This window comes from Leucopleurus acutus (assembly GCF_964270905.1).
Source record: "Leucopleurus acutus genome assembly, chromosome: 10".
In the NCBI taxonomy this organism is placed as follows: Eukaryota; Metazoa; Chordata; class Mammalia; order Artiodactyla; family Delphinidae; genus Leucopleurus; species Leucopleurus acutus.
Window position 1 is genome coordinate 25,018,150 of NC_139153.1, and position 24,986 is coordinate 25,043,135.

General features: G+C 41.1%; 1 protein-coding gene across 10 annotated transcripts in view; it reads left to right on the top strand.

Annotated features, from left to right (window-relative positions):
* MAGI1 (membrane associated guanylate kinase, WW and PDZ domain containing 1) overlaps positions 1-24,986 on the top strand; it is a 618,198-nt gene that overhangs the window by 467,699 nt on the left and 125,513 nt on the right. For all 10 annotated transcript variants that reach the window (XM_082848947.1, XM_082848954.1, XM_082848946.1 and 7 more), the window contains exon 3: positions 9,565-9,684. In XM_082848947.1, coding sequence (XP_082705073.1) covers positions 9,565-9,684 — 120 coding nt within the window. The remainder of the gene's footprint in view (positions 1-9,564; positions 9,685-24,986) is intronic.

Consider the following 24,986-nt stretch of genomic DNA (forward strand, 5'->3'; position numbering starts at 1 on the left):
TCACCAAAATAATCATTTTCTTTCACATGCTTTTGAAATTACCTGGTTGAAATCGTTCATTCCATTATATACAAACAATTGCTGTCATTAATTCAGAGAAAGTAAAAAGTATAACCTGTCATAATAAAGTCTATCTGATCTAATCCCTTTTTATGATAGACAGTCTTTAGGACTAGACTATGGCATTACTGATTTTCAGAATTCCTTTCTGAACAAAAATGCCTCAAGATAATCCTGCAAAGTTGATTTTTGATAAGGATGTATCGAGTGTTGGAGATCTTATTCTTTATTGCCTGAGTGCTGAATGTTTGCAATGACTCAATGACAGCTTGAGAATTTTCCCTTTCCTGTTTTTAATGAATGCAGCATTTCCCCGAATATGTATGTGCCAAGGTTCCCTCCCCCGCATCAAAGAGGAAGAATGGTTAATATGCATGTTCAAGTCATTACTTGACTTTCCTATTCCGAGGATTCTGGCCTGAATTACCTCATTATTCTGATTAAGAGGTAGTAGTAAGAAATAGTTCCTGGGAGCTCAGGTTTTGGATTAAGGAAGTCATGGGGGGAGGGGTCAGGCATTCTCCCCCAGCCTTAACTCCATCAGCACAAACTTTCTTTGATGAGGACAGGCGGTGAAGAGCTGTGAAGACTCAGCTATCCCTCTACCCCCCGCTAGTTTGTTTCTATACCCAATGTCTTCTTTGTATACAGGGGTTTCGGCTGCTCTGTGGCAGTAGAATCTTGGGTTCAAATCCTGGCTCTGCCATTTACTAGCTGTGTAATTTTTGGGAAGTCACCTAATCTCTCTGTGCACTTTTTCTCATCTGTGAAGTGGGGATAATAATAATAACTATAGGGTTGTTTTTGTCTGTTTGGTGGATTTGAAAGGACACAAGTGGGGGACTTGTTTTCTTTTTCTTTTTTTAATAACCATTTTTAAAAATTGAGGTACAGTATAGTTGACTTACAATGTTGTGTTAGTTTCAGGTGTACAGCAAAGTGATTCAGTATTGTATATATATTCTTTTTCATATTCTTTTTCATTATAGGTTATTACAGAATACTGAATATAGTTCCCTGTGCTATACAGTAGGTCCTTGTTTATCTGTTTTATATACAGTAGTGTGTATATGTTAATCCCAAACTCCTAATTTATCCCCGCCCCCCACCGACTCCCCACCATCCCCATTGGTAACCGTAAGTTTCTATGTCTGTGACTCTATTTCTGTTTTGAAATAAGTTCATTTGTATAATTTTTTTAGATTCCACATATAAGAGATATAATATGATATTTGTCTTTCTCTGTGTGACTTACTTCACTTAATATAATCTGTAGGTCTATCCATGTTGCTGCAAATGGCATTATTTCATTCTTTTTTATGGCTGAGTAGTATTTCGTGTGTATATGTACCACATCTTCTTTATCCATTCATCTGCATGTGGACTTATTTTAAACGTAAACACTTTCTCTTAGGAGAAGAGGTCAGTTGGTCTTTTGTCCTCTGTTCTCTGGGCATACCTCGTGTTCACTGGTGGGATCAGCAGGTGATACAAAGCCTTCAGTAAAAGCGAGTGCTTTTTATTCAGGAAGATCTAATCCAATACTAAGCAGATGCTCTTCTTTGTAATTTTTAAAAAAATCCTTGTAATTGTGTTAAGGAGAAAGTCTCAATTTGGTGCTAATAGGTCTCTAACAACTTTCTAATGTTCGTTAATCTCCCTTTGTAATGAGAGAATGCGGGCCTTAGGCTCAGAGCCTCAGGCTCTAGGTAAGATGAAATGATTTTACTTTGGTTGTGTTTATTTTTAGTTATTGTTTATGGCAGGCTGAAACTGATTGTTCACTGGAGGTAATGTTAAATGTTTCCTTTTCTAAAGTTTTATAAGCAGTAAAATTCACTCTTTGTGGTGTACACTTCTGTAGGTTTTGAGAAATGCATCGTCCTTCACCCTCCGCCACAATCAGGATACAGAAGAGTTCGGCCTCCTCAACCCCTCCCCCCTCCCCCCATTCCCTTCTACTGTCCCCTTCGTAGTCAGCCCTAACCACACACCTGGCAACAACTGGTTTATTCTCCATCCCTATTGTAGTACTGCCTTTTCTAGAATATCACTGAAATGGAATTATACAGAACGTTGCCTTGTGAGTCTGGCTTTTCTTAGACTTACGCAGTCTATTTGAGATTAATCCATGTTGTTGTGTACATCTGTACTTTAGCCAAGTTCATTGTCGGGATTTACCACAGTGTATCCATTCACCAGTTGAAGGACGTTCAGGTTGTTTTTCTCTTTTGGGTTGATTATGCATAGAGCTGCTATAAACATTTGTATATAGGTTTTCATGTGAATGTAGGTTTTCATTTCTCTAGGATAAATATTTAGAAGTGTGATTTTGGGGTCATATGGTAGATTTATGTTTAACTTTTTAGCAAACTGCCAGAGTCTTTTCCCAGTAGCTGTACCATTTTGCATCCTTGGCAACAACGTTTGAGAGTTCCAGTTGCTCCATGTTTTTGCCAGCATCTGGTATCGTAAGATTTTTTTTTTAATCCATTGTAATAGGTATGTAGCAGTTAAGCATTTCCTTTTTACATGAATATATTTAAGTTTTTTAAACAGCTTTGACTTGAAGTGAAAATACTGAGTCAGTAGTACTGCTGGTACTGAGATAGGGCAAAAATTGTGTGAGTGGTAGGTAACTGAGTGAATTTGGGGAAACAACATGTTCTTCTCTGCTTCATCTCCATCAACTAAAGAATGAATAGTATGAGGCTATCCAGGATATTTAACCAGTTTCAAGCAATGTAAATACTTGTTTTATTATAGAAAATCATGCACTTTCTTTAACATGGAAGCGGTTGGGATGACTATAATTTTTGGAAGTCTTATTGTTAGATTTGGATAAGCAAGACCCAGATGAATTGAACATCAGGTGATATCCTTGAGTATTAACAGTTTAATCTTAGTAGAGTAATAATCACTGTATTAGCAACCTGGCCTTGAAGCAAGTTGGATAGGTGCTGAGTGATGCCTTGCCTAGAAACCTGATGGTATTGGGAACACATAGCAGTAGGAAATAGCACGTTAGTGTCTCATTTCTAGGATTTATTTGCTGCCTTAACTGGATATTTCAAGAGAATTTCTAGAATAAGAAGAGAGAGCAAATGAGCTCCGAATCTGGTTTCATTTCTGTAGCCATAGTTTGTGGAGTTTGGTGACAAGGAAGGTCGTTTTCTGATTTCCTCAGCAAGGGTCACTCATGCCAGGTACACTGAAAGTTTATGAACCATAGAATGTGCCCAAGAAGCAAGCAGCCACTCAAGCTTTCAGGGCAGACGTTTGGGGGCATTGCTAACTCATACTGAGACAGTCAGCAGGGAAAAGCTCAAATTAGCTTGTTAAGTTGTGATCTGGTGGCAGAAAAGCCTGATAGTATTCACTGCTCTGGTGCAAATCTTGTTAAATTTTAACACTTCAAAAGGACTCTGTTTAAGTGATGAACAGTTTGAGGTTTAAAAACCAAAATCAGGCAGAAAAATAGTGCCACCTTCTCAACTTTATTTGTCCTATTCATAGCTAAAGGCAAGTGTTGGAGACATTGATGCTGGCTTTCTATGAGGTGGGAAACCTTGGGAAATATTGTGTGTTTGATTCACTTGGAGGCTCTATTCTTTGGCGCGTTTTTGCAAGGACTAAGCTAATATTGAAGTTGTTTGAGTAGGAAGCCCAAGGATCAGGTAAAGATTGCTTAAATAATTATTTTATTTGATTTATAAAGTGCCAAAACAACTACGTGAGCAGTGGTACAATTCAGAGAGATTTAAAGAAACAGTCCTTTTTTCTCTTCCCATTTCTGAACCCACCCTCCTGAGGTTGCCACTGTTAAGCGTTTGTTCCCTCCGTTTAACTATTTTTTAACTCATAAAACATGCAACACCCATAGGGTTTTCTTTCCTCTTTTTCAGTAAATTGCAGTGTTTTTTGGGTTTTTTTTTTTTGCACTTTATATCACTCCACTGTACATTGTAGATATTCTTTCTGGTAACTGCATGTACATCTAACAAGTATTCTTTATATAGCAAAAATATGTATGTATATATATTTCCTAAGGATGACTCTACCATATTTCATTCAGTCATTCCCATATTCATAGGCACTCAGTTTTATTTGTTTGTTTATTTTGGGGGACTGTATTGGCTTTGGTCTGGTTTTTGGTTTTTGTTTTGGCTATAAACGATGATGCCACAATTTATCTAAGGAGAATTTTTTTTTTTCTAAGAGACCATAGCCAACAGGAACCAAACGGAATTTTTAGTACAAAACATACAGTTTGAGTAGATCATTTTTCAAAGCATATAAGAGTTTTTAAAAGGATGGGTTTCCTGTATGAGTACAAGATTCTGCAGTTTGATATGTTTCTTGTTTTTATTTTGAGAGCTGGAAGTGCTTTGGGGGCATGCTAGTGAACATTGTACTGGAAATGCCCTCCTAGTTTAGAATTGCACTGGCCAGTCCAGTTGCCACTAGCCACATGTGGCTATTTAAATCTAAAGTAATTAAAATTAGATAAAATTTCAGTTCGTTTCCTCTGTCATGTTAGCCACGTATCAATAACCACATGTGTACAGATGTTGAACTATAACGTTGTACACCTGAAATGTATATAATCAAAATAATAATCACCAGATGTGGCTAGTGGCTCCCATGTTAGACTGACATCTATGGATCATTTCCATTATGGCAGCAAGTTTTGTTGGCCAACAGTGGTTTCCAATGAGGGATAGTAAAGTCACATTGCCTACTTTCAAATCATACTGCCCAGCTCACTTGTTATGTGACCTTGGGAAAGTTACTTTACTTCTCTGGGTATCAGCTTCCTCATCAAAAAATGAGTATAATAACAATGCTTCTGTGTTTCCTAGGAAGATTGGATACGGCAGTGTTGATTAAGTGCTTCACACCTTGCCTAAGACATAAGCATCCAGTAAATGGAGGCGATTATTTTTTTCCTGGTGTTTGATAATTTCTCTCTCTTTCTCTTTTTCTTTCTTTCTTTCTTTTTTCCCCCCCTTTTGGAAGGCGAGGAACTGGGCACTGTGTTTGTTTGTTCAAACATAAAAAGTGCAAGATATTGTTGGCCTGATTTCTAGCTAGACCGGCAAAAAGCAGCCTCTGTTTGTTGGCCTGGTGATTTTTTTTTTTTTTTTTAATATGCTGTCCCCGAAAAACATGATAGAATTTGTTTTACTTCTCTTCTGCCAGGAAGTAACCCTTCTGGCTTTGTTAGAAGCGTGGTTTGTAATCATTGTACCCACCCCAGATGGCTCCTGAAAAACCTTTGAAATGCCATCTGCCAGGCGTGTGTCCAGCAGGCAGCTTGTCATTCTGCTGGAAGAAAAGAGGGGGCGGGGTCCCCTCCCAGGCCCTTTCTCCATAGCGTCACTGAATGGATCCTGGTCATGTGGGCCCAGACCCAGGGCAGGTTGCTCAGAGGATAACTGGGTGTAAACCTCCTCATGGCCTGCGGAGTGGAAAGGTTCTGTCTGGGTAATAAACCCTGAAGGTTTTGTGGGTGGAGATACACCTGCCCCCACTCCCTTCCCCGGCTGCTCAAAGGTCCTTCTAAGCATATTTATTTCCAGGGGAAAATGATGTCTGCTCGTTTTCAGTTTTCCTTTAAAATGTTCCATTTTTCAAGTTCTTGATTGTTTTCAATCCTTTCAGGAAATTAAGACCCAGAGGTTATTGTTGTCTTTACAGTTACACTGAGAAATTGGTTCAGAAAACGTGGGAAGAAATGACAAAGATAAAAGATGTTTATAGGAGGAAAAAAAACCCCAATACTGTGTGGTGTAGAAGACTTTAAAAACCCAACAAATCTTTTGTTTGGTCTTATTTATCCTCATTTTGGGGGGGTGGATTAAGTTAATAGAATTTTGGTATGGAGGCCAAATATGAGAGTTGCCATATAAAACATATTTAGGACAGATTCTTTCACAGCAAGTTTCAAAGAGATTCTGTTCTTGCCCTGCGCTGGAATTTCCCAATATGATGTAGACTGTTTGTGTTTTCCGAGTAGCCGGCTGAACAGCTTTTGCACTTGGCTCTGAGACATCACACCCTCCTCCTCTGCTCCCGCCTTGCTGACTATTGTCTTAGTCTCCTCTGAGGATCTTCCTCTTCTTCTCAGTTTCTGAAAACTATAAGGTTTTTGTGTTTAAGTCAAACTTCTTGGCTGCTTTTTCTATACTCTCTCTCCCCCTCGATTATCTCTTTCTGTCTCTTGCCTTCAAATGCCAGTGGTTTACTGATGACTCCCAAGTTCAGGGCCCAACCACCACTCTGATCTTCAGATTTACATAGTCACCTGTTCACGGCTCTCTACATCCAGGTGTCTGATAGGCATTTCATACTTTTTACGTGTTCAGAAGTGAACTCTTAAATTTTTTCCCCTAAAAACCATTTCCCCCATCTTCTTGATCTCTGTAAATGGCAGAACCCATTTACCCAGGTCAGAGAATAAGACGGCAGTCCTTATTCTTTTGTTTTTCTTGTACACTCCATCTACTCCATCAGCAAGTTCTGTCTTTAAAATACAGACCTAGCATGGCCTGATGAGTTGATGTACTTTTAATACATCTGTCCTGCGGGCTATGTCTTATAGCTGTTTAAAATGTTTACAATTCATAATAGAAATCTCACTGCTTCTTGTCACCTTTGTCTACTGTTCTTGTCTGTGCCCTGATTTTTTTTTCTCACCTGGACACTGTAGTAACCAACTAACTTGTCTTCTTGCTCCTATTTTTGCCCACCTCACCCTCCTACTCTGCCTGTTTCCTGCCCTTAGCTCAGTGATCTTTTAAAAATAAATCATGGTACTATCCTGCTCAAAACCCTCTAGTGGCTTCCCATCATCCTGAGAATAAAATATGAAATGTTTGCTGTGGCCTGCCTCATCTGGCCACTTGGGCATTTCTAACCTCTTTTCCTTTGCTCTGCTACGGCTAACTCTGGACTTTTTGCCCTTCCCCCAGCATGCTAAATCTATTCCTACTTCTGAGCCTTTGGCCTTTGCCCAGGCTGGGCCGCTTTTCCCATCACCTCTGTGTTGCTCTCGGTTTCCATGGCACCTCCTTAGCCAGGCTTTTCCTGATTACCTGTCTAAAGTAGCTTTCCTACTCCTCACCTTGCTTCCTCCCTCTAAGAGATTTTCAGATACTTGAAATTATATGGTATATCCATATACATATTTATAATCTGTCTTTCATAATAAAATGTAAATTCCGTTAGGGTAGGGGCTTTGGCTTCTTCTCCAGTGCCTGAACTGCTGCCCAGCAGGTATTGGGGCCTTAGTGAATAATTCTTGAAAAAATGAAACATGTAATCATATATGTAATATATTAATATATATAATTATATGTATATATAAAATTTGAACTCTAATAATCTACCAACTCATTTCATTCTAATAGTAACATAAAGTATATATCTGGTAGCAATTATTGAGCTTAGCCTTCTAAAAGTCTTATCCCACTCAATACACACAACAGACCTATAGTGTAGGTAGTATTATTACCCTTATTTCACAGGTGAGGAAACTGAGAAATAGATGAAGCTCAGGAACATGCCCAAGACCACAACCTGGTGAGACAGACAGACTATGAGTTCATCATTCCCATTCTATATACCTGCTCTACAACAGTATATGGTACTGTTTATGCTTCTGGAATACCCACTGTGTGCTTGATACCATAGATAAAAATATTGTGAAGCACTTCAATGGCCTTGTCATCATCTGTCAGGGGAGCCAGAAATGGGAACAAATTAGGATACACTACAAGAGTAGACTGCTGGACACTATACAAGCAGGCTTCTTTACCAGAAAGTTCCAGCGTGCTGGGCATAAGCTAACGTTTGTAATATAATTGTTCTATGGACAGTTTGCAGCTGTTTATAACACTCAAATTTCAGATAATAGAAAAACGGGGCTTGTTTAAAAATGCGTTTAGCCTGAATGAAATATGCAACAACTGTTGAGTTTTTTGATTTGAGAGAATTCTGGATATCCACTGTAAGTGCATGGAAATTCACATGATCAGAGACTGTGCTCTGCCGTGAGCACTGGAGCTAACATACAGTTGCTTGTTTCATTATTTTAGGGAGAATTAGGACTAGGGAAAAATCCCTGCTTATTATATTAAAAAAACATTGACCTGAAAGCGCCATAGGTAATGGTGCCTTGCAAAATGAACCCATGTTGATCATATCGCCTAACTTGAATGTAGGAGCAGAAGTCATGAGTTTTGCTGTTTTTTGGTCTCTCCTAACGTTGAACACAGGTTCCTAGTATAACTATGTAATTGCTTCTTGGTTTATTTTCTTTCTTTGTTTTGTGTGTAAACCATATTCCTTCCACACTTTGGGGGGAGGTTGGGCTAAATTGATAGGTCTCCCGCCCAGCACCTGAGCTGGGTGACTTAAATATTCTAGAGGCTCTGTGTTATTTCATAAGAAGAATCATTATATTTATTAGTCTTTGAGAGAATGACGAGATTAATTCGGGGGGGAATTTTCTAGCAAATACAGTGTCCTTTTTCTCCCATCAGAAGTTATGGGTGGCCTCTTTTTGCCAAACATATTAATTACATGGAGAGCAGCAACATTTTAATCCCTGGGAGGTATCCAGCCACAGATCTTGGGCAATTGAATTTCTCTCGTGATGTGTTTATGCAGTGGGTGTCATTTTCTTCAAAGGGCTTATTACATTGGAAGTTGCCAGATGTGTTGAGGAACACAAGAATTTTGAGGCCTATGATAAAAATATAAACCCCTTAGGCTCTGAGCTTAAGGTGGATATCTTTTTTTTTTTTTTAAACGTGCTAATCTTTTTTTTTTAAGATGTTGGGGGCAGGAATTTATTAATTTACTTATTTATTTTGGTTGTGTTGGGTCTTCATTTCTGTCTGAGGGCTTTCTCTAGTTGTGGCAAGCGGGGACCACTCTTCATCGCGGTGCGCGGGCGTCTCACTATCGTGGCCTCTCTTGTTGCGGAGCACAGGCTCCAGATGCGCAGGCTCAGTAGTTGTGGCTCACGGGCCCAGTTGCTCCGCGGCACGTGGGATCTTCCCAGACCAGGGCTCGAACCTGCGTCCCCTGCATCGGCAGGCAGATTCTCAACCACTGCGCCACCAGGGAAGCCCAAGGTGGATATCTTTTTTAGAACTTACTGGATCCCTAAAAGCTGCTGTGAATGTCATCTGTATAAAATCCAGTTCACCCTTTTCATTCAGTGCATGTTTCAAGTGATAAAAAACTCCCTGGGTTGCCTAGCTGTGCTTGGTTTTCTCTTTCTTGCATTTGAGGGGCCCAGGCGTCAGAGGATGGAAGTGAGGATACTTTTCTGCTAGAAAGAAGTTGTCTTTGCCAGGTCCCTGTCTCAGTAGGCGGGTCTGTCAGTTTAGGTACTCCAGCTTACTGAACAGGTTATTTTAATTACACCTGGATGGGGTGCTTCCTGTTTCAGTGAACTGATGATTTCTCGTGCCTTTGTCTTGTCTGCTGCAGGCACAACCCGGTCTCCCAGAGAAGGAGAGGTGCCTGGCGTGGACTATAACTTTCTGACTGTGAAGGAGTTCTTGGACCTCGAGCAGAGCGGGACTCTTCTAGAAGTCGGCACCTATGAAGGTGAGCTGATCTGTATGGCAGCGGTGAGGATACCTCTCTGCTGGGTCCTCCAGAGGATCCAGGGCCATCCAGGCAAAGATTCTGTGGACTAGTGAAGTCTGAACATCTGTAGGAGGCTGCAGTTCACCTTAAGGGGAGTAATAATAATAAAATATATGGAATATGGAATAAGGCTTTGTGGAGCACCATAAAAATAGTTTGGTTTTTTTTTTTCACTTGAGGAGTTTTCTCCTTTAATTTATTTATTTTTATTTATTTATTTATTTGTTTATTTATTTATTTATTTTTTGCGGTACACGGGCCTCCCACCACTGTGGCCCGTCCCGCCGCGGAGCACAGCTCCGGACGTGCAGGCCCAGCGGCCATGGCTCATGGGCCCAGCTGCTCCACAGCACGTGGGATCCTCCAGGACCAGGGCACGAACTCATGTCCCCTGCATCGGCAGGCGGAATCTCAACCACTGCGCCACCAGGGGAGCCCCTAATTTATTGATTTAAACGTGTGCGTGCATGTGTGTGTGTGTGTGTGTTTAATATGGGCATGTATGGTATAAGAAAGAAGAGGAAGAAGAATCATAGTCAGTCATAAAATATGACCTTATTGGTAGTGCTGTCTTAATCTCAAGGGACTGGAATGTCATTTTTTACCACCAATTGCTATTTAATGTAGTTTTTGAGTAGATGATACATTTACATGGTTCATAAAGCAGAATATTTCAGAAGTATTCGATAAGTAAGCTCTTTCCTAGATCTGTCTTCCACCTGCCTCATTTCCATTTCTCCTTTCCCCAGATATTACAACCGCTGTTACTCGTTTCTGATTTCCCTTCTGAAACTGTTTAATGTAAATACAAACACATGTGCGAGTGTACACATACTCATACGTGTTTCATATGTGTGTTCCCATTTCTTCCCTGTTTTATACAGAAGGTAGTATACGCTGCATGCTGACATGTGCGAGTGTACACATACTCATACTTGTTTCATATGCGTGTTCCCATTTCTTCCCTGTTTTATACAGAAGGTAGTATACACTGCATGCTGTTTGGCACTTTGCTCTTTTATATAACAGTATGTCTTACAGGTCTTCGCAGTTCAGTAATAGAGCACTTCTTGTTTTCTTTTTTAAGTGGCCGTGTAATCTCTTCAAATAGATGGACCATAATTTATTTAACGTGGTCCCTTTGGATAAACATTTTTAATATTTCAGAATACAACTGTGTTGGATAACATGGATATAAATCATTTCACACAGGTGAAAATAAATCTGTGGGATGAAATCCTACAAATCAGATTGCAAGCTCAAAGCCAAATGTAGAGGGGAAATTAAACTTATATTTTCTGAAAACAATATTATAGCTTGATTGCTCTGTTGAGTGTTATTATTTGAGACAGAAGGGCATACTATGATACTATTAATGATAAGTAGGTCAAGTTATTGTATCGTGTACTTTTTCTAAACTCAAAGTTTGGACTTACTGGACGATCCCAGTGGCATTTTCATGATGAGACTTGAAAACAAAGGATGAATACGAAATAGGCTATTGCTTTATTAAGGGTATTATAACTTTGATATGATAATCGCCCCTGTTCCGGGCAGTGGCTAATAGTTAAGTAATGATCATAAATCTTAGGGATGCTGATTCTGGTTTGATATTTTTTACAGGGGTACAGGGAAGAGCGTTATCTTTGTACCTACTGTTTATTTTCAAATTGTGAATATACAGTTAACATTGGTTAGCTATTAATCAAATTCCTATATTGTGAATGCAGGAAGATTTGCTTTGAGTATTGCTGATTATCAATTGTTGTAGTTTCCTTGAAGTGTTGGGATGTGACTGGTGGTTGGTGGGCTGGGAGGGCATCTGAGAATGCCCGAGGCAAGGATGATTTGTTAAGGTCTAGGAGTGAGGGGAAGGAAGGGATGGGGGTCTGAGTGGATGTACCAAGAGCTTCTTCAGTGTTTTTTTTTTTTTTTTTTTTTGCGGCACGCGGGCCTCTCCCTGTTGTGGCCTCTCCTGTTACGGAGCACAGGCTCTGGACGCGCAGGCTCAGTGGCCATGGCTCACGGGCCCAGCCGCTCCGCGGCATGTGGGATCCTCCCGGTCCTGGGCACGAACCCGTGTCTCCTGCATCGGCAGGCGGACTCCCAACCACTGTGCCACCAGGGAAGCCCCAGTGTGTTGTTTTGTAAATGTGAATACAGTTAAAAATTCAAGTGGCTAAGAATAGAGCAAGTGTGGATCCTCTTTGGTTTAAGGAAGTGAATTGTCCTGTCTGAAATCAGTTATTATGCCCATCAGGGGAGCTTGTGCCCCTAATATAAAAAACATCCGTTTGCCTTTTTGGAGAGGTTAAGCATGGGAGTGGTTGTGAAAAGCCCAAGAGTATATTGGGTTGAAAGAGAAAAAAGTATGTGGTTAGACAACAGCTTGTCTGGGACAAAAAAGAAAATCAACTCATTTTATTGAGGTGGTTATGTTACAAGTGATACATAGGTGGAGTCACTTTGTTTTCCCATTAATTTGATCACTTTGACGGAGGTAGCTATTATCCCTGACTTTTTAGATGGGGATGCTGAGGCCAGGTAGCATTTAGGAACTTTCTCAAGGTTATGCAGCTGCCAGGAAACAAACACAGTGGTTGGACTTTCAGATCCCATGCACTTTCCTGAAAACCTCAGAAGATCCTGGATGTAACTAAAGAGTTGTAAAAATAGCTCATTAGTACTTTCACTCAACTTCCTGGTGGGTAGCAAGAGGAAAAAGGTTTTCAGAAAATGTCTAATCATCCTTCCACAAAACCGTCTTTCTGTGAATGTCGCTCAGTTATTTTGGAGTTGAAATTCTCTTTTGCCACATATGAATCCACTCCATTTTTCAGCCATTTGACTGTGTTCTTCAGCCTTTTGACCTTTTAGCTGTATGATTTCCCTGTCATATGAGACAGCTCCTAATTTTTTGGAAGCAACTGGAATATATTGTGTTGACTCTCATAAGCTGAAAGCAAAATGGAATTTTTATGTAATGCTGGATGCTGTCACAAGAATAGGGCAGGATAGATCTTCTCTGTTTTTGCTCCCCCTGGACTAGCCCTTCGATGGCGGCTCTGTCTATTGGACAGTAACAAGCATGCAGGCTGGGCTGTGGCCCTGCCAGAGTTTGAGTCTCAGCCCCTCTGTTGTTGAGCTGTGTGCCCTCCAGCAAGTTGCTTAATGCTCCATGTCTTCATTTTCCCTTCGGTAAAATGAGGATAATAATAGTGCTTTCTCATAGGTAGGATTAAATGAGACAATAATTGGAAAGGGCTGAGAACAGTGTCTGACACATGTAAGCCCTCCATCAGCGTGTTAGCTCTTATATTTACACACATGACCGGTCTGAAATTGCCACCCTGGTGGATGGATTCCCTCCCCCTTCTCCTAGTCAGTAAATCAGTGGATTTACCAGTAAAATATCTTTATTTACTTCCCACGTCCTCACTGTCTGTTTCCCCTGCTGACATTTTTTGTCCTCTTGGCCTGTCCTGGTTCCAAAGAGGAAGAGACCACAACACAAATCACTCTTCACAGCAAGACTTTTAAACAGTTTTCAGGAAAAGTCATGAATGTACATGATGGAATTCTTTCTAGAGTAAAGAACTTAAGTATATTGAAGTCTAAATTGATTCTCCTCCTCCTCATAGGAAACCGCTGTTAGAGGGTCTAGTGCAGAGATTCAGAAAACTTAGACAATATACGGCATAAACATGTATACTTGTTTATTTCACTGCATTCTTGTCCATTGTACTTAACACATTTGGAGGTGTGTTAAGTACACAGTTCCACCTCATTCTTTATAAATGCTGCAGCATATCCCATTGTATGAATATATGTAGTTTATTTAACTAGTCCCCTGCAGATGGGCATTTGGATGCCCCTCTCGCTACTTTTTTTGGTGTTTTGTAAACAGTGCTGACATGAACATCCCTGTACAAATATCTCACTATACTGTTTTGAGTAGATCTATAGAGCAAGTTCCTGACAGTGCAGTTTTAAAGGCAGCCCTTCTGTGCCCACACAGTTTGTTTCACCATTGTCCCCAGGCACAGGGTGTGATGTCTAGGGCAGAAGACCAAAGCAGCTCTGCCTTTGAAGGTGCTTATGCTCTATAGTTATTTACTTCTGCCAATGTTTGTCCAGTGTACACTATGTGCTGGGTGCTTTTCAAAGCACATTATGTGTACCAACTCACTTAATTACCCAGTAATCCTATGAGCTGCGTACAGTTTATCCCCATTTTACAAAAGAAGAGTATGAGGCCCAGAAATGCCTGTTGTCTTTGCTTAGTTCATGGAGTGAGCCTGAGACAGAGCTGGGAATCAAACCCAGGCTTATGTGGCTCTGGGGTTTCTATAGACCCTCAGTCTTGGGAGACAAATTAAATTTAAACAATTTCAAGAGACGTGATGAATGTTCTGAGAAGGAAACTACAAGTGTGCCCCAGAAGCATCTAGCAAGGGTGCTACATCGAATCTCGCATCAGAGGCGGTCCCCTGGAGGAGGTGGCCTTTGACCTGAAGCTCGTCAGAGGAGCTCATGAGTTCAGTGTTTCAGCACCAGTCACAAAGCCTGAATTCAGAGAGAGCAAAGCAGTGAACCAAGAGAAGGTTGGAACGTTGGTCCTGGAGATGGACGAGCAGGGAACCATTTCTTGATTCCTGTAGAACCAATGCCATCCAGTAGGACTTTCTTCAGTAATGGAAATGTTCAGTATTCTGAGCTGTCCAGCATGGCAGCCACTGGCCACATGTGATTTTTGTGACTGAGAAACTGGATTTTAAGTTTAATAGTGTAAACGAATTTAGCCTTAAATAGTCTTGGGTGTCTGATGGCTGCCATATTTTCCAGGACAGTTTTTTGTTTGTTTTTTTTAAACATCTTTATTGGACTATAATTGCTTTACATTGTTGTGCTGGTTGCTGCTGTATAACAAAGTGAATCAACTCTACGTATACATATATCCCCATATTCCCTCCCTCTTGCGTCTCCCTCCCACCCTCCCTATCCCACCCCTCTAGATGGTCACAAAGCACTGAGCTGATCTCCCTGTGCGATGAGGCTGCTTCCCACTAGCTATCTGTTTTACATTTGGTAGTGTATATATGTCCATGCCACTCTCTCACTTCGTCCCAGCTTACCCTTCCCACTCCCCATATCCTCAAGTCCATTCTCTACGTCTTTATTCCTGTCCTGCCTCTAGGTTCTTCAGAAACTTTTTTTTTTTTTTAGATTCCATATATGTGTTAGCATACGGTATTTGTTTTTCTCTTTCTGACTTACTTCACTCTGTATGACAGTCTCTAGGTCCATCCACCTCACTACAAATAACTCAATTTCATTTCTTTTTATGACTGAGTAATATTTCATTGTATATATGTGCCACATCTTCTTTATCCATTCATCTGTCGAAGGACACGTAGGTTGCTTCCATGTCCTGCCCATTGTAAATAGTGCTGCCATGAACATTGTGGGCCATGACTCTTTTTGAATTATGGTTTTCTCAGGGTATATGCCCAGTAGTGGGATTGCTGGGTCATATGGTAGTTCTATTTTTAGTTTTTCAGGGAACCTCCATACTGTTCTCCATAGTGGCTGTATCAATTTACATTCCCACCAACAGTGCAAGAGGGTTCCCTTTTCTCCACACTCTCCCCAGCATTTATTGTTTGTAGATTTTTTTGATGATGGCCATTCTGACCGGTGTGAGGTGATACCTCATTGTAGTTTTGATTTACATTTCTCTAATGATTAGTGATGTTGAGCATCCTTTCATGTGTTGGTTGGCAATCTGTATATCTTCTTTGGAGAAATGTCTGTTTAGGTCTTCTGCCCACTTTTGGATTGGGTTGTTCGTTTTTTTGGTATTGAGCTGCATGAGCTGCTTGTATATTTTGGAGATTAATCCTCTGTCGGTTGCTTTGTTTGCAACTATTTTCTCCCATTCTGAGGGCTGTCTTTTCGTCTTGTTTATGGTTTCCTGTGCTATGCAAAAGCTTTTAAGTTTCATTAGGTCCCATTTGTTTATTTTTGTTTTTATTTCTATTTCTCTAGGAGTTGGGTCAAAAAAGATCTTACTGTGATTTATGTCATAGAGTGTTCTGCCTATGTTTTCCTCTAAGAGTTTTATAGTGTCTGGCCTTACATTTAGGTCTTTAATCCATTTTGAGTTTATTTTTGTGTATGGTGTTAGGAAGTGTTCTAATTTCTTTCCTTTATATGTAGCTGTCTAGTTTTCCCAGCACCACTTATTGAAGAGTCTGTCTTTTCTCCATTTTATATTCTTGCTTCCTTTATCAAAGATAAGGTGACCATATGTGGGTGGGTTTATCTCTGGGCTTTCTATCCTGTTCCATTGATCTATATTCTGTTTTTGTGCCAGTACCATACTTTCTTGATTACTGTAGCTTTGTAGTATAGTCCAAAGTCAGGGAGCCTGATTCCTCCAGCTCCGTTTTTCTTTCTCAAGATTGCTTTGGCTATTTGGGGTCTTTTGTGTTTCCATACAAATTGTAAAATTTTTTGTTCTAGTTCTGTGAAAAATGCCATTGGTAGTTTGATAAGGATTACATTGAATCTGTAGATTGCTTTGAGTAGTATAGTCATTTTCACAATGTTGATTCTTCCAATCCAAGAACTCTCCATCTGTTTGCATCATCTTCAATTTCTTTCATCAGTATCTTATAGTTTTCTGCATACAGGAAACTTTTGTCTCCTTAGGTAGGTTTATTCCTAGGTATTTTATTCTTTTTGTTGCAATGGTAAATGGGAGTGTTTCCTTAATTTCTCTTTCATATTTTTCATCGTTAGTGTATAGGAATGCAAGAGATTTCTGTGCATTAATCTTGTATCCTGCTACTTTACCAAAGTCATTGATTAGCTCTAGTAGTTTTCTGGTAGCATCTTTAGGATTCCTTATGTATAGTATCATGTCATCTGAAAACAGTGACAGCTTTACTTCTTCTCTTCCGGTTTGGATTCCTTTTATTTCTTTTTCTTCTCTGATTGCTGTGGCTAAAACTTCCAAAACTATGTTGAATAATAGCGGTGAGAGTGGCCAGTCTTGTCTTGTTCCTGATCTTAGTAGAAATCCTTTAGTTTTTCACCATTGAGAATGATGTTGGCTGTGGGTTTGTAATAATAATACGGCCTTTATTATGTTGAGGTAAGTTCCCCTCTGTCCACTTTCTGAAGAGTTTTTATCATCAATGGGTGTTGAATTTTGTCAAAAGCTTTTCCTGCATCAATTTAGATGATCATATGATTTTTATCCTTCAATTTGTTTATATGGTGTATCACATTGATTGATTTGCATATATTGAAGAATGAAAGCTCCTGCAAGGACGGGTGAGGACCTACTCAAGAAGATCCTTCCCTTCTCACTCATCTGACTTCAGAGAGCTAAGCACATCTTTTAAAAGTTAAGCTCCTTTAGGAAAGTGTAATTTTGAATCCTGCCGAAGAGGCTATTACTACAGAGGAGAGGTGATCTTCTTTATGTACATTCCGTGACATACGATAGGGCAGACAAGTAGAGTCAACCAATAAAACCTCAAGGTCTGATAACCTTCCAAATATTCTTTCAGGTCCACTATTTGTTTGGGGTTTAGAATTGCTGGATTGTAAAATTTTAAAGCTGGAAAGGCAGTACAGCTCATCTCTTCAGAAGACAGAACTGAGATCCAGAGAGAGAATGGTCTAACATGGGGTCCCCAACCCCCTGGCTGCCGACCGGTATGGGTCCGTGGCCTGTTAGGAACCGGGCTGCACAGCAGGAGGTGAGTGGTGGGTGAGCAAGTGAAGCTTCATCTGCCGCTCCCCATCGCTCGCACTACCGCATGAACCATTCCTCCCACCCCCATCCGTGAAAAAATTATCTTCCTCGAAACCGGTCCCTGCTGCCAAAAGGTTGGGGACCGCTGGTCTAAGACACCAAGGAGAATTGGGGACAAAACCCGGCCGAATGCCCCTCACTCAGGTCATGTCCTAGGCAGGACTGGGATGCTAGTCTTTCCTGAGTCTGCTGCCTGGAAATGGATACTTTTCTCGTAGAGTCTCTTACTAGTTTGTACATTCATTCATTTATTCATTAAAGATAAAATGCTGAGCAAAACCAGACATGAGCATTGCCCTTATGGGTCTTACAGTCTAGCTCATGAGACACATTATTCAAACAATCTCAGAAATAAATATACATTTGTATGTATGTTACAGGTATCAGGATATTTAAAGGAGACCATATGATGGGGAGATTTGATGTTTTTGGGGTTGGGAAATGCTTCCCATGGAGAAGCATTATAGTATTGAGATGAGCTCTGGTGGTTGAGCTGGAGTTAGGTTGCTAGATTTAGCAAATAAAAATACACAATACCAGTTTTGCATTTTATCTGGCAGCCCCACATGGAGTTAGCTTTAGCCTGTGTTGGTAGTGGTGGTGATAAGTTGACTGAATCTTGAGATATATGTGTGATTGTGTGTGTGGGGGGGGTATGCTCTTTTATTAGTATAAGTATCTTAGAAAATACTGTAATTTTTAGAGGAGTTACACATTGTTTTATCAACAGTATGAGATGTTTATGTGGACTTGGGGATTGGTTATCATAAGAAGGAAGTAGAAGTTTCAGGTGATGATATTCTTCCTAGGATGACTCCTAGTTTCTGTCTTAGAAAACTGGGTAGCTGCTGGAACCGTTTGCTGAGATAAGAAGCGCTGGAAAAGGCCAGATCTGGTGTGTGTGGTGGGGGGAGTGGGGTCAGGGGCTCCATGATGAAATTTTCCACCCCCATCAGCTATAATGCCTGGTGTATGACGCGTACCCTCCAACAGAGTAGAGGCCCTTCCTCACTGTGTAAGGAACCTAACTATTGCCCCTCACAAGGTATAAAAGTTGTGAGTGGAGCTCATAATTGGTCTTGGCTCTGCAATTTGAACCAGCTTCTCATTCTGTCGCTGGATGGAATCAACATCAAGGCAAGGCAAAGAAGACAAGACTAAATGTGTCTTTCCTCCTTGGCCCAACTTCCTAATTGTGACAGTGAGCTAACATATTTGATAAGGCTCTTGAAATAAATCAGCGGCACCATCTCCTTTTTGCCTTTCTTTCTTTTTTTTTTTTCCTATCTACATTTGTGCTCAGTAAGACAGGTTGCTGCCTCAGCCAGCCCTTGGGGCTCCTCCGGGAGAGAGTTTACAAGGGATGAACTATTCAGTGGGGTGGTTCCAAACATGCCTGTTTTACAAATGCCTCTGGGTAGAAGAGGCTGATTATACCCTTTGAGCCCTGCAAAGATTGCCCCTCAGCATGGAAGTGCGGTGCCAGTGTGACATTTCCAACTGGAGTTATGGGTTGCATATCTCCGCATGTTAATTACGAAGGGGGGGGTGTCAGCCTTCAATAATGGTACTGTTCTGCTTCCTAGAAGGTCTACAAAAATGCAGCTGCCAAGGGTCTGCTTTGAGGGGACACGGAGATAAAGCAGGGGTGAAGAGAGTTCTTGTTTGTCATTGAGGAAGACGAGACCATCTGGAGTCCTGTTCTTTGGCAGGCCTCAACAGCCGTCTGTTGGGATAAGCTCTGTTGGCAAACTCCACCATGTAGTGTTCTCTGTTGGTAACGAAAGAACCAAAGAAAATCTGTGCGACAATTGTCCGTTCCTCTGCCTGTGAAGACGAGGAGGCAGAGGCCAGGAACGTTTCACTTAATTTTCTGCTCAGAGATCCCCAGCAATTCCTGGATTCGAGAGCGTAGATGATCGGGACAGATCCATGTTTAAATGCCAGTCATCACTTATGCATTGTGTGAATCTGTTTCTTCATCTGAAAATGGGAATATTGATGGATGTTTTTTTTTTCTGTAGGATTGTTAAAGATTAGAATTAGTGAATGTGTGGGAAGTGACCTGGTAGGTGCACAATAAAGGTAACTTTTTGTTAATGTTGTTCTTTATAAATTTATTTATTTATTTATTTATGGCTGAGTTGGCTTTTTGTTGCTGTGCACAGGCCTTCTCTAGTTGCGGCAAGTGGGGGCTGCTCTTCGTTGCGGTGCGCGGGCTTCTCATTGCAGTGGCTTCTCTTGTTGCGGAGCACGGGCTCTAGGCACGTGGGCTTCAGTAGTTGTGGCATGTGGGCTCAGCAGTTGTGGTTCACGGGCTCTAGAGTGCAGGGTCAGTAGTTGTGCGCACGGGCTTAGCTGCTCCGCAGCATGTGGGATCTTCCTGGACCAGGGCTCAAACCCGTGTCGCCTGCATTGGCAGGCGGATTCTTAACGCTGCACCACCATGCAAGCCCTAATGTTGTTCTTTAAATACATACTTTGATGGCAATGCCATCTTTTACATAGGAGAGCTGTTATCTGCTCACAGCATCAGGCGCAGTTTGAGATGCTGGGGTTTATTATATGCTACTATTGTGCCAGCACAATGCTGAGTGCTTTATACACATGGTCTGTTGACATCTGTCTCTGTTAGGTGGATACTAGTCTTTATACCATGAGAACTGAGGCTGGAAAGAGAGAGGTCCTTTACCTTAGGTTGACAAAGCTATTAACTTATTTTGCCCTTTTTTGGTCTTAAATTCAAAGGTAAATGGCACTGGCAAGAACAAACCTCTAATTATAGGACATGGGCTTACTGTCCTTCTGTGCATGCACGTCATAAGTTTGTAGGGTGGAGCGGGTCAGAAAAGGAAGAGTAAAAAGAAAGTGGTGGGAGCCCGGCCACCTCAGGAAGTGTGTGTTGGCTAACATGGGGACTATGGGATGGTCAGGTTCGTGTCTCTTAGAAATGATGCAGGGAGTCTCTTGTGCATACTCTCTGTAAGGTTTGTGTTTCTCCCATGGCTAGGCTTGGTCTGATGGTGACCAGAGTGGAAATGATTGTTAAGGTGGAGAGTTTCCCTGAAGGGTGGGGTTTTGAATTTAACTGCCTGGGCGTCCAGGTAGGTGGAGTGAGAGAGTGTATAGGGCGGGTGGAGGCAGTGCTGGTTGGAACTGTGTCAAATGGGGGAGTGCATTATGTGTTGAGCAAGCAACTGGCAAAGTGAAGTGATATGGATCTGAGATCATTCAGATAGAATTGATGGACTGGAGAGAAACTGCTGTGAGTCATGCGGTTGAAAACCAGTTCCACATCATAGGTATTGAGGAGCATCCCCAGCTGGGTTTTATGTGTGTTGTCTCCGCTTGTTTGGTTACTCATCCTGCAAAGAATCACTGAGTGACACTGTGCGCCTGGCACCATGTTTGGTTTGGGAATGCAGTGGTGCACAAAACACATGTGGCTGCTGCCTCCATGGAGCTTACAGTCTAGACGTAAAGACAGGTACTGATTCATTAAACAGTGATAAATTCAACAGAATTCAAAATTTCAGACCTCACCTTGACCTGCTGAAAGAGAATCTCCATTTAATGTAACTATTATTTGCACAAAGTTTAAAAAACCAATGTACATCTGTGAAGAGCATTTGTGAAGATCATGTTTTAGTCCCATTTTCACCTTTCCAGCATAGTGGCTGGCATAACAAGAGGTTCTTGTTAAGGAAATGAATGAATGAATACTAAATTTGTACAAAGCGAGAGGCTGTATGGATTTGATTCATTCTGGCCTAAAACTCAGGGTTACGGTCCGCCTTCAATATTTTATCAAGCTCTAAAAATTGATTTGCAGTCCCCATTAATTTTAAATGTGTGTCAGAAAATATTTTCTTTGGCTTCTTCGTGACCAAAGTGAGTGCATGTTAATTAAGGCCAGCGATGGCTTTCTCTTGCGTCTTCCCTGCCCTCCCCTCCCTCCCCAGCCACCATCCCTGCTGAGTTGTATTGTAGAATCAGTTCTGAAAATAGTAGCCAGGACTCTCACATTGTCACTTGGGAGGGAGCCCGGCTACCTCAGGAGATGTGTGTCGGCTAACATGGGGACTGTGAGATGGTCAGGTCTCTTGGAAACGATGCAGACTGCCAAGTGATAACCCAAATTAATCTTTTATTCATTTATAATTCTTCAAATAATTTTTATTTAGTACCATTAAGCGATTCATATATTCTTCACAGGAAGTCTCCTGTGCATACTCTCTGTAAGGTTTGTGTTTCTCCCATGGCTAGGCTTTGTCTGATGGTGACCAGAGTGGAAATGATTGATAAAGGTGGAGAATCTCCCAGAAGGGTGGGGTTTTGAATTTAAGTGCCTGGGCATCCGGGTAGGTGGAGTGAGAGAGTATATAGGGCTGGTAGAGGCAGTGCTGGTGGTAACTGTGGCAGATGGGGGAGTGCATGAGCCATCTTGCCCTTGGTTGCATGGAAAGACAACGTGGGATTGTGTCATGACCCCATCAGCCAGAAGTGCAGGGTCCAAAACCAGATTCACCCAAAATCAATTCACTCCAAGACCAGTCTGTGAATTGTAGAGGATTTTTGAGGTTTTCTTCTATCCCTCCGGTGTGCATGCCCCTTTATCTGCCCAGACCTTTGCATTGCAACAGCCTTAGGGCACTCTTCTAGATTGGGGCCCAGGTGTTTGTCTGGCAAGTGCTGGGCAGACCAAGGGTAGGAGCCAAAACCTTTGTGCAGAAATCCTTAATTCAGTGAGTGTGTTCCTGGTGAATTTGGTCACACACTTGTCACCAATATTGCCTATAAAAGACAAATCCAAAGAACCAGACCTTACAGTTTGTCAGGCAGCACCTCCCAGTATATCCAGGTTTTAATCAGAAATATTCAGTTTTTAAATGTTGGTCACTGATTCAGATGATTTTTAAAAAAATATCTGCAAAGGAAAGTTGAACCCTCTGCCCTTAGAAAACCACGAGATAGAAACTTTTCTGTAAAGGTTGTAGGCAATACGGGAAATTAGAAATACTGGAGAAGTTTGAATAATTACATGGTCTCATACTTATAATACCTTATAGTTTACAGGATACCTTCGAGAAAGTTACATCATTTGGGCTTCCCTGGTGGCGCAGTGGTTGAGGGTCCGCCTGCCGATGCAGGGGACATGGGTTCGTGACCTGGTCCGGGAGGATCCCACATGCCGCAGAGCGGCTGGGCCTGTGAGCCATGGCCGCTGAGCCTGCGCGTCCAGAGCCTGTGCTCTGCGATGGGAGAGGCCACAGCAGTGGGAGGCCTGCGTACCGCAAAAAAAAAAAAAAAAAAAAAAGGAAAGAAAGTTACATCATTTGATTTTCATGATAATCCTGTGATGTTGTTAAAGCTCATGCTACCATTCGCATTGCACAGAGAAAGTGAGACTGAGAGTAAATAACTTGCCCAAGGTTATTTGGTCATTGGCATTGCTTGTTCCTTTACATCAGTAAAGGAATGGTGCTCAGTTACCATGCGGCAAGCACTTCAGACACATTGTCTCATTAATCCTTCCAACAAGGTGTAAGGAACCTCATTTTAAAGATTAGAAACATACACTGTTAACATTAAGTAGCATTTATCAAGCCTCCCTGTAGTGAAGCCTTTTGTGTGTGCTAAAGGTATGAAATGGACTGTCTCATTGCATTCTCATAATAGGCACTCTAGGTAGAAACTCGGTATTCTTAAAATTCCCAATTTTACAGAAGAGGATGAAGATTTTTTTAAAAATGGTTAAATGACTTGGCCAGGGTTATATAACCAATTAGCAGTGAAGTTGGCATTTGAATCCCAGGCTGTCCTCTTCCAAGTTCTTTGTCACTGCCATGTGCCCAGCGCTCCCAATGCCTATACATTAGATTAACCCAAATGAAATTGCTGATACTCGACAGTTTGTCTTTTACAACAGCAATTATGTACGGTTCAACCTATTAATATGTGCTTTTATCTGTCTCCAATTGATCTTAAAACTAATTTCCAGAAAGAGGAAACAATGATGAATAAGTGGGTTTTTGGGAGGAGTTTGTAATTGCATTGAGAAATCTGCTCATCACTTATTAACTTCAGAAAGACCCTGAACTTGACAACTGAGGAAAATCCACACATATTTGTCAAATTTAACTAGAACTTTTCTTTTTCAAACATTTATTTCTGTCCTAAACTGAGGATGCCTAAGTTTTAACTGATTTGTTTTTTTTTTTTTTTGTGGTACGCGGGCCTCTCCCTGTTGTGGCCTCTCCCGTTGCGGAGCACAGGCTCCGGACGCGCAGGCCCAGCGGCCGTGGCTCATGGGCCCAGCTGCTCCGTGGCATGTAGGATCTTCCTGGACCGGGGCACGAACCCGTGTCCCCTGCATTGGCAGGCGGACTCTCAACCAGTGCGCCACCAGGGAAGCCCTTAATTGATTTTTAAATGATGGTAGTTTCATGAACATTGCCTTGGCTTAATGGCGCTGAAAATGAGTGATAATGATTGCAAAATTATAATTATAAAATTATGAATAAAGGATCCTATCTTTTAGTCACATCTTTCAGTGTAAGATTCTTATTTGCAGACGTTGGTCTTACTTTAACCTCTAAGTCAAAAATGTACATGATGTTTTTGTATAATAGTGATCATAAGGAATTAGAATTAGATTCATTAGAGGTTTGTCTCATCTTTTGTCCACGGTGAAGATTACTGTGTAAATAGTTAGCTGTTTTACTTACCTAAACCTCACTAACAGTCTTCAGTTCATGAAAATAGTCAATGCTGCGGCTGTGTTCCAACTTCATCAAAGGCACGATTCATCCTTTGGTTGTAACCTCTTTAGAAATGCGGGTTGAGTCTTGGTTCATACATTTGTTCATTCTTCCCTATGCTTTTGTTAGTCTCTAAAAACACACATGGATGCCTTTTCTTCAAGCTAGTTTTGTTCAATCCCTATACCTTTAAGTTGGAAACCTGAAAGAAGTTTTTTGAAGGGGTTGAAATATTACTTTCTGTGAAAGAGCTGTAATGATTGAATTGAATACAAGCCACCACAATGCACTTACCAGGTTTCTATTTGGTTTCCTTCAAATTCATACATGGTGCTCGGTCGTCTACCGCTCTTTTTAATATGCATTTTCAGGGTTCCCCTGCTGAAACATGCTGTTTACACCACTCTCAAAGAAAGTGGGTGCATATACTCATAAATTTGATGATTCAAAAAATATTTTAGAGAAATAGTGTTATGAAAGAAATTTTAATTATAAAGATAAATTTAATGGATATAAATTCTTTATCACCTATGTGTCTCATGCTGAGCAGCATATTACTGTCTTCTTTTATTTTTGTGCTTGTGTAATAAAATGTGTATTTTATACAATTATGTGCTGAGGTTAGACAATGCGGTAAGATTCTTGGGAAGAAACTCTGTACAGGATTTGTT